Here is a 9,614-nt window from a genome sequence, read left to right on the forward strand (position 1 = left end):
CAAGGCTGGGGCCCCTCTCTTGCTGGAGGAGAGGAAGTCTCCACCTCCTAGAAAAGCACACTGTGCCTCCAGTCCCTCCTACTCCAGGTTCTGGGGCCAGGCCTGGAGGCCTTTGCTGGAGTGTGTCCTCAGGCAAGGGGGTTAGGGGTCAGTTGGTGGAGAGGTGATTAGGGCCACTTCACAAGTGGGGAGGTGTTGCAGGCCCTGGGGTGCACAAGCAGGCTGAGGTGGGCATTGAAAGGGTGTGAGCTCAGGATGGGGAGCAGGGACTCCTGAGGGACAGTGGCTGCAGTGCGTGTGAGCTGCTTGTCAAACGCACTGGGAAGTTCCCAGGGGAGAGCAGTGGGCAGGATGGAGGGTGTGTGGGGACAGTGGCTTGTCCCATCCTCTTCCACAGGAACTCCCCCTGTCCTTCCCACACCCCGGGTGCCAGGGGCTCAGGCTTCCACTTCTGGAGGGGCAGGTGGGCTGGGCCCTGGGGGCTTCAGCAGCCTTTCTCTGCCATGCCCTCTCTCCCTTCCCTGGCTCCCCCCTCCCATTCCCCTGCATTTCCTGTTCCACAAAGTTGCCCATCTCCAGGCCCTCCCTTTGTCTGGATGGTGACAGCCATGCCACAGTGTCCCAGGAGGCAGAAATGGGCCTGCAGAGAGGCCTGGAGCAGGGGACGGCGATGCCACTGGCTGAGAAGTTTCCTGGGGTCCCCGCATCCCCCGGCCACATCCTACTTCATCCTCCCCTCCCCGCCATCTCCCTCCCCTCACCCCCTTGAAGGTTCCATCTCAAACTCATAGCCTCGCGCTGCCCAGGGACACTCCCACAGCAGGAGACGGAAGTTGGGGCACAAGGTACGTGCCATCTCCACCTGTGTCGATCCAGCTCAGCGGACAAACTTGAGCTCTCAGCTGCAACAGGGAATGAGTCACTTTGCATTCCAGGGATCCTGACACTGTGGCTCCGCCCCACACTGAGCCTGGCAGAGCCTCGGAAGGTATTTATTTCCTTAACTCTTTCTCTCCTCCTCCTCCTTCTCACGGCCCTTCTTTCCTCCACCCATCCTCCTGCTGCCCCTCCCCGCTTCATTTCTGGTCTCTATTCCACGTCACACTCATTCCTGCTTTTCCGTAAATGACCCAAGATTTTCCCTCCCGAGAACGCTCCTGTCCTATGGAAAGGGGCTCAACACAGCCCTTAGCCATCCTCTCATTCACCACACGTTTTCTAGCAGTTTCTATCCCAGTGAAGCCCAAGACCTTTGGATAACCAAATTAACTTCTCTCTGGGAAATGTTTGAGGTACTGAGTCAGGAATTTGTCTTTCCAAGTTTTCTGAGCTGACAAGCTTTCAAAGCAGCGCCAGGGCCATCTGGAGCCCTCTGAAGGGTCCTCTCACCGGGTTGCTGAGTCTGGATTTGGTGGTTTAGCCTCCTAGGCCTTTAGATTCTCACACTGTCCAACAACATTTAAGTAGTGGTGGCCTCATGTGGGCATGGAGAATAAAACCTGGGATCAAACTCAGGCTCCTGTCCCCGCCCTACGCAGGGGAGTCTCTTCTGACACAGATCACCTGGACACACCCAGCTCTTGCCCAACCCAGACCTGGGTCCCGCCCATCCCCTATGGGTCTCTAGTCTTCCACACCACCCAGCACAGGCTCCTCCTGCATAGAGACCCTAGGGAATCAGGCCAAAACCTTCTAATCTCTTTTATACCTGTGAATTCACAGAATTTTCTGCTGCCCCCTGTCCCTGTCCTCAAGTGCTGACAGGCCCTGTACCCTACTTCATGCCTCCTTCATTCTCCCACAGCCTCAGGACCTTGGGGACTTCTCATCTTTTGGAGCTCATCCTTTCCACATGGAGAAGGGAGTGCTGAGTAGGCGGTCTTAGTCTATTTTCACTTTTAATGGGGTAAAAGCTCAGTGGATGGGGCAGAGCGGGACCCAGGGTCTCCCCATTCATCACGGAGGCAAAGACCCCCAGAGCAGGCAGGGGCCATTGGATGCCCACCTCCCACCCACTTCTGCCCACAGTACCTGCTGCCGTCACAAGGACCACGACAAGGATGTGTGAGGGTTTCTCCGTTGGCGATAGTCAGAGTTTCAAGCGATGAACTGAGTGGAGATGGGGTTAAAGCCAGGGAGGCGGGGATGGTTTGGCCACAGATGGTTGTGCTGTAAAGTGGGCCCCATGCATGAGGGGAGCCCTCTCTCGGCTCCTGTTCCCCCAGGGAATTCATTGATCCCAGAGCGACTGAGCCACAATGTGTCTTAAACTCTGTTTTACAAAACTGATAAAGGGACACATTCTATTCCCACTGCCCACATGTGGTATGGAGACACAAATCTACAAATCCCTCTCAGCAAGCGTGATGGTGTTACTGTGGACTCGTCTGTTAGGACACAGAGGAGCGGGGAGGAGATGACTCATCTAGCCTGGGGATGTGTGATGGGAAATTTTATCCGTTGACTTGGAGAATGTTTTGGATCAGATGAACATTTGAATCGGTAAACTTGGAGTAAAGGAGATTGTCCTCCATGATGTTGGTGGGCCTTGTCAAATCAGTCAAAGGCTTGGAAAGAACAAAATGACTGAGGTCCCCAAAGAAGAGGGAATCCCCAGCAGACTGCCTTCAGACTTCGTCTGCACCATTGGCTCCACAGGGTCCAGTGAGCTAGTCTACACAGCAAATTGTGGACTCGATGGCCTCCATAATCACGTGAGCCCATTCTTTATAATTCTCTCTCTCTCTCCACATCAATCTGGTCCTGGTCTCTGGAGAACCGTGACTAAAACAGGAGGATAAGGAAGACAACAGGGGATGGTATTTCTGTCTAGCTTTCAAGTTCCGCAGGGCATTGACCAGTGGGTACCAGAATACCCGACAGAGGATTATGCCAGCACAGAAAGCCTGGAAGCGTGATGGTGATGACCAGCAGGTGGGCCAGAGTGGCTGGTCTTTAGGGTATTGGAGAAGAAGAGATTTCAGCAGGTGAAATGTGACTAACAGGATACGTGGGAAATCCCTAAGCGGTCATGAGTTTCAAGCAGAGAAGTCATTGGGAACACTCACACACACACAAACAGACACAGACACACACACATCCCCTGTAAAGGATGCATCTAATCTCAGAAGAGGCGCCAAGCCCTTTTCTCTGAGTCAGGTACCTGCCAGCTCCTGCATCCAAGTGAGAGTCAGGATCTGTAACAGAGAATTTGCACACCTTCTATTCCAGGCCTGACCTGCTTTTCTGTCTAGAAAGGCCTGGGCTGACCATGCGGTTGAGGTAGAGGAGGGAGAAGCTGAGGGAGGCTGGAGCACAGAAGGCGAGAAGGGAACATCGGGGAGGACACGCCACCCCAGGAGGCAGGAGCTCTGTTATATTGCTTGAGGCTTTAACCTTCTTCCATCACATTCCGAAAATTAAGTTTTTCTTTGATTCTCATTTTCAGTAACAATAAAACTTTTGATAGAAGCATAAAGTGATACAGAAGTTGTGAGTACTGTGCAGAGCACCTCTCTTGCTGAACCATATGATACTAAGCTGTCATACTGATGTCCCCCACTTTTGGTGATGTCCTCTGATGCCATATACTTAGTACGTATTTCCTCCAAACCAGGGTGCTCCCCTACCCCACAATATAATCACCGACATAGACTTCCGGTCACCACATGACTGCTGTCTACTCCTCAGACTCCATTCAAGTGTCAACATTGTTGCAGTAGTGTCCTTTCCAGTCAAAGGAACTGATGGGTTGAGGTATTTTTCATGTCCTTGAGCAGCTGAAGACGTGGGTTAAGGTATTTTATTTGCCCCTTTTATTGATCTGGGCAATTTTTAAATGTACGTGGAGAGCTTTAGATTCATGTGACCACTGCTATTGTATGTCAACCGGAAGTTTTCAAATATATATTTGAAAGGTTTAAAAGTTTTGCATCTATCAGCTGGTGGTTTTATTTTTAATAGTATTAAAGATAATCTACTCTGAAGTGGAGAGAAATAGAAATCTTTTCACCATATTGAAAAATATATCCTACTTCAGTTGGCTATCTTAATGCGTTTTTTTGCCATGACACACACCACCACAATAGACAACCACATGCTTTGGTGTCCACGTTTGCCAGCCTGGACCCAACAGTGGGATGGCTGTGTGGTAGGAAGAACACATCGTCCACTGTGGGGCACTGGTGAAACACATGTCAAAGGAGTGACTCCTTTTACACTCCTACTAACAGTGTAAGCAAACACCCATTATTCCATTTCCTGTCCACCACCTGATATATTTCACAGTTTGCCCATTTGCTGGGTGTGAGGACTCCCATTGTTCTTTTCTGTTATCTTGATTCTGTGGGATATGTTCAATATCACCTTCTCTGAACTGCTCAAAACCCTTTCTCAAATCTTGGGACAATTAGACTTATTCTTATGGATTTGTAGGAGTTCACTATATATTCTGGATATTGACCCTCTGTCTCAGGGGAAAGAAAACATCTTTTAGAAGTAGAGCTGTTTCTGCTGTGCAGATGGACTTCTCACTGAAGGAGGCGAGCCAGGGTGGAGGGATCACAGGACAGTCACTGCTGGGGCGGGGGATCTGGGCTGAAATCAGGAAGATCCTCCTTCCTTAAGTCCCAGAATATTTGTTTCTACCGGGGCATCAGGATAAGCTGGAGACTGACAGCTGGACTGCTTGTTCATTTCAGAGGGATCCTTCAATTCTCTCTTTCCACAAAATCCAGCAGAATCACCAGCTGTAAGTGCCCTGCAACGTGGAGGAATAGCGATGCCACAAAGTCTCTCCTGGGTGATAAAAGAAAACTCCAAAATAATTAAGTTTTTTAGAATATAGAACTGTTTATATAAATATGATTGTAGGGTAGTAAGTTACAAAAGAGAAAAATCATAAATAAAACATTGTTCTGGGGCCGGCCCAGTGGCGTAGCGGTTAAGTTCGCATGTTCCACTTCGGCGGCCCGGGGTTTGCTGGCTCGGATCCCAGGTGGACACGGCACCGCTCATCAAGCCATGCTGTGGTAGGCATCCCACATATAAAATACATGAAGATGGGCACAGATGTTAGCTCAGGGCCAGTCTTCCTCAGCAAAAAGAGGAGGATTGGCAGCAGATGTTAGCTCAGGACTGATCTTCCTGAAAAAAAAAGGTACTTTGCAAAAGACAGAGGTTGTTTCTTAGGACAGAGAAAGAATCCCTGAGTTTCTGTAGTCTCACACAATATTTTTCTGGCACTATCATTTGCAAGAACAGGGTCAGGATGCAGACAAGAAGGTCATTTTCCAAAACGAAAGAAGAAGACGGAACATGTTCTCCTTCTTGATGTTTCCTGCTCAAGCAGTTCAAGTTGAAGTGCAAGAATTCCGTCACTGAGCACCAAGAGGAAGTGGCACAATATATTAAGGAAAGGCACCGAAAAGGAGAATCACCCAATGCAATGAGGGACCTGAGATGTCGCATGGACTGTCTCTTCATGATCTCCTGGTGGTCTCTGGATTTGTAAGGTCTGAGCTCCTGGTGGTCTAGAAATGAACAGCTGGTAATGCAAAGGTGGCCAACCAAACAGCAGAGTCGTGACACGGACCACACTCTCCGGGCCTCCTTGGAAGCATCGTCAGCCTTCAGAAAAGAAACAGTGTTGGTCCAAGTGGCTCAGGAAATCCTGGGTCAGTTCTCCTGGGTCGGCTCCCCAGTCACTCCCCATCTCCAGTGCCACCCTCACTGAGGCTCCTGTATTTCCCCTCAGCTGCCACCCACTCCCTGGTTCCACCAGCTTGTATCAACCTCCTCCCTTTCCCATATCACGGGCAGCCCCAGGTCCTGATACCAGAAGTTGAGGCTCATGACTATAGCAAGTAATGAATCAATCTGCTCCCTTTACTCAGGTCCTGATTCTCCCTCTGATGGGAGGGCCTAAAGGACCTGGTGGGAGCTCTGATGGAAGAGAAGGGCCTGCATCCTGACACCTGTAGCCTTGGGGAAGGTTGCTGGCATATACCTGTCTTTTCCTTCTCTCTCAGCATCTTAGCTGGCAGCACACAGAGCTCTCAGTGTGATTGGCCCTGTCCCCCACCCCATCCATCCCTGGGCTAGCTCAGCTGTGGGCATCAATAGCAGCTCAGTCACACCTATCCCCTGAGTCACCTCTGCTCCAGGGAGGCACCACTCAGTGGCTCAGGATCTGGGGTCTGCAGGAGGCTGGCCGCAAGGTGATGCAACATACTGAGCCAGGATTCCCCTTGTTCCATGGAGGACAGGCCTCCTCCTGACCTCCTCCTACACAGTCTCTACTGTTCGCCTTCTGTCTCACCTGCTGGGACCCACGGCACCCTCTGTGGGAACGCAGCCCTGAACTCCAGCCTGCTGAGTTGAGGCTGTAAGGCCTTCCCAGACCTCCTCCTGGGCTTAGACCCAGGCCCCTCTGCTCTTAGCTTCCTGGATGAGTCCTCTTCCCCTAGATACATCACATGGAGCCACTGTGTGGTTCTCACTCAAATGTGAGTCCTGCCCCTGACTTGTGTGCCTGCTGTCCCCACACTGCCTCCCACTGGGCCCAAAGAGACTCTCCCAAACAGAGGATGTGGTCTGAGTCAGGCCTGACTTTGCTAAACCCCTTTAGCACCAACAGGCCCTAAGACTTAGTGTGGGCCCCTCCCCTTTCCCACTCGCCTTCCCGTGAGGAGATCAGAACTCAGAGCTGAACTTGTCCAATTGCTATAGGGCGATACGAGGACTTACTCCCCTGGTCGCATTCCCATGATGAGAAAGTTCAGTAAGGGGGCAGGGGTTGGGCTGAGAATCCACCTTTCCCCAACCCTCACACAAGGCTGTCAGCTCTCAGTACCTGTTACCATGACGGACTCAGCCTCAGAGGCCAAGGAGAAGAGAGCAGGTGAGCATGGTCACCGCGAGGACCCAGGTGCTGGGCATGACGGCCGTGGCCCTGGATGAGGCCGTAGCTGGGGCCATGGTTGGTGAGGCTGAAATGGAAAAGGAAGAGTGACAGCCCCTGTCCAGACTCCACATCTCCTCTGAGGAGACTCCTCCTCAGCTCCTGCTGCCCCAGATGATCCTACAATGCAGACATTTTCCAGCCCTTTACTTGTGGCAGCTGCTGTGACAGGCCCTGAGGTAGGGAGGGAGAGGAGATGGGCCGTGTCCCCAAGGGGCTCACCCAGATAATGGGGGAAGCAAGGGTTACAATGTAACCAATCGCTGCTGCTGTGACAGAGGAGGTGACACCTGAGGGTGGTGGGAGAGTCGTGCTCTCAGGAACTGACATTTGCAGTGGGATTGAAGGATTTCCAGAAATAGAACAGGTGAGATGAAAAAGAATAGTGAGGATAAGAAGAGGGAACAGTAAGAAGAAAAGGTCTGGACACAGAAGGATGCCCTCATGTTTGGGGTCAGCCAGAAATCCACGGTGAGTGGATGAGAGGCATGTGCAGTGAGGAAGAGACGCCAGGAGTGAGAAGGGAAAGGAAGGGCGGTAGAGCCGACCTATGGCCCTTATTCTCCCAGGAAGAACTCGCTGTGGATGAATCACCCTTTCACACACACACACACACACACACACACACACACAGAAGGTGAGCTGTGTTGCTCTGGTGTCCAGAGAGCTGCCCCTTCCTCCTCCTCTTCTCAGGTACCTGTTGTCTCCAGCATTTTCTCCCAGTGCACCAGGAAACTTTCAAGCAAGCTCCTGCAGTCGCCCAGGGAGATCTTCCTGAAGAACTCTGTCACATCCCTGTCACTCTCCCACCTCTCTTTCATCTGTCTGCCTCTAGGGTGAAGCACAGTCCAGGTTCTGTTCTCCGAGTCAAAGAGGAGGAAAGTCTGTCCTTGGGAGCCGAACTGCCAGGATGCGCGCGTGCGTCCATTGGCTTCACACTGACACAGCATCCTGCCCTGCAGCGGGAGAGGGTCTGTCCCCACCGTGGGAAAGAGGTCAGCCTCTGTTCTGGACAAATCCTTTGTCCCCGGCCACCTCAGTGTCCACCCCTCTGGGCCCCTTTGTATCTATCCCATTGTCTCCTCCAAGGCCTGCCCTTTCTGCTGGGCTACATGGGAATCCCATCCTTTTTTTTTTTTTTACATGATTACAATCAACGCACTTAACCCCACAACCTGCTCTCCCCTGCACTTGGACTTTCTCACTTACCCCTGTCCGTGTATTTCTCTAGTTTAAGGTCCAGCAGTTGCTGTCTGAGAAAGTCCCCCACGTCTCTCAGTGTTTCCATCTGTTCCTGCCAGGCCCTCGTGCCTTTTACCTCCTCTCCCAGGAGACTCAAGGATTTGACCTCCTGGCTGCCACAGTCATAGGAAAGAAAAGTCTTTTCATCGACCTGGCCTTGAGCCTCACACCAGGATTGTCCAGGGCTGGCCTTAGGGAGGATAGTGAAGTCATAGCAAAGAGAGTGAGCATCTGTGAAAGGAAAACGCAAGTGAGCGCTGGTGTGGGGAGAAAAAGACCTCTAGGCACCCCCATGGCTCCCATCTCTGCCACAGCCAGAGCGTCTGAAGGGCTGGGCTGAAGAGCAAACCCCGCCCCCGCCCGGCCCCGCCCCTTCAGCAGCTTTAGGCTCGTGCCCATTGGTTGCTGGAGGAGGAGGCGGAGTCTGTCGGGCAGGAACCACGCCCCCGCCTCCCGTCCCTCCTACTCTACGTTCTGGGGGCCAGGAGTGGGGGCTTTTGCTGGATTGTGTCCTCAGACAAGGGGATAAGGGGCCAGTTGGTGGAGAGGTGATTGGGGGCAGTTCCCATTTGGGAAGGTGTTGGAGGCCGTGGGGTGCATGGAGACGGGGTGAGGAGGGCAGTGAAAGGCTGTGAGCTGGGGCTGGGAAGCAGGGACTCCGGAGGGACAGTGGCTGGGGCTACACGTGCCGTGAGCTGCTGGCCAAGCGCGCTGGGAACCTCCCAGGGGACAGCGGTGGGGAGGATGGAGGGTCTGTGGGGACAGTGGTGTAAGCAGAGGAGGGCAGGCTGCTTCTGAGGTTATGACCCTGCGGGAACACCCCTGTCCTGACCATGCCCCCGGGTGTCAAGAGCCCAGGCTCCCACTTCTGGAGGGGCGGGTGGGATGGGCCCTGGGGGCTTCAGCAGCCTTTCCCGCCACGCCCTCCCCCTCCCTTTCTCCTGCGTTTCTTATTCTCCAAATTCTCTCCTTTCTCCGCTCTCCCCTTTCGCACAGGCGACAACCACCGAGAGGACGAGAGCCCGCGATAAATACTTAAGGGGAGACGGCAGCGCCCGTGGGCCCCCGCGTCCCTTCCCCGTCCTAATCCATCTCCCACCACACTTCCCCGCAGCTTCATCCCGAACTCACGTGCCACCCGGGGACAGTCCCGCTGCGGGAGCAGGAGCAGGAGCAGGAGGCCCGGAGTGAACTTGATGCCCGCAGTCCACCCCATTACTACCTGCAGCGGGGACGGGGACCCAGCTGCGCGCAGAGCCCGGTAGGCTGTCAGGCAACCTGAGTACCTTCTGGCCCGTGAGCAGCGGACCGGACTTTATCTCGGGAGCTCTCAAGGCCCGCCCTCACTGGCCACAGCGCAACGGCGCAAAGGCTCATCGCCGGTGTCGCCGCGCGTCGCCTGGGTCGCCTC

At 53.3% G+C, this 9,614-nt stretch overlaps 1 protein-coding gene across 1 annotated transcript; it reads right to left on the reverse strand.

Moving 5' to 3' along the window:
- Positions 1 to 3,918: 3,918 nt before the first annotated feature.
- Positions 3,919 to 9,614, reverse strand: LOC103548976 (UL16-binding protein 1-like). The gene is made up of 5 exons (XM_070602981.1): positions 9,335 to 9,614; positions 8,171 to 8,434; positions 7,659 to 7,934; positions 6,854 to 6,989; positions 3,919 to 5,628 (listed from the first exon to the last, which is right to left on the reverse strand). Exons 1-4 carry the CDS (start codon positions 9,417 to 9,419, stop codon positions 6,877 to 6,879), a joined length of 738 nt encoding a protein of 245 aa, XP_070459082.1. The 5' UTR covers positions 9,420 to 9,614; the 3' UTR covers positions 3,919 to 5,628; positions 6,854 to 6,876.

The sequence above is a fragment of the Equus przewalskii genome, chromosome 32, assembly GCF_037783145.1.
Source record: "Equus przewalskii isolate Varuska chromosome 32, EquPr2, whole genome shotgun sequence".
In the NCBI taxonomy this organism is placed as follows: Eukaryota; Metazoa; Chordata; class Mammalia; order Perissodactyla; family Equidae; genus Equus; species Equus przewalskii.

Excerpts from the sequence above, each read along its gene's own strand:
- LOC103548976 (XM_070602981.1), bottom strand. The coding sequence starts at position 9,419 with ATGGGGTGGACTGCGGGCATCAAGTTCACTCCGGGCCTCCTGCTCCTG. Across the intron at positions 7,935-8,170 it reads AGAGAAATACACGGACAGGG|ACCCTCTCCCGCTGCAGGGC; the intron begins GTAAGTGAGAAA and ends CGGTGGGGACAG. Across the intron at positions 6,990-7,658 it reads GAAAATGCTGGAGACAACAG|CCTCACCAACCATGGCCCCA; the intron begins GTACCTGAGAAG and ends TTTCCATTTCAG.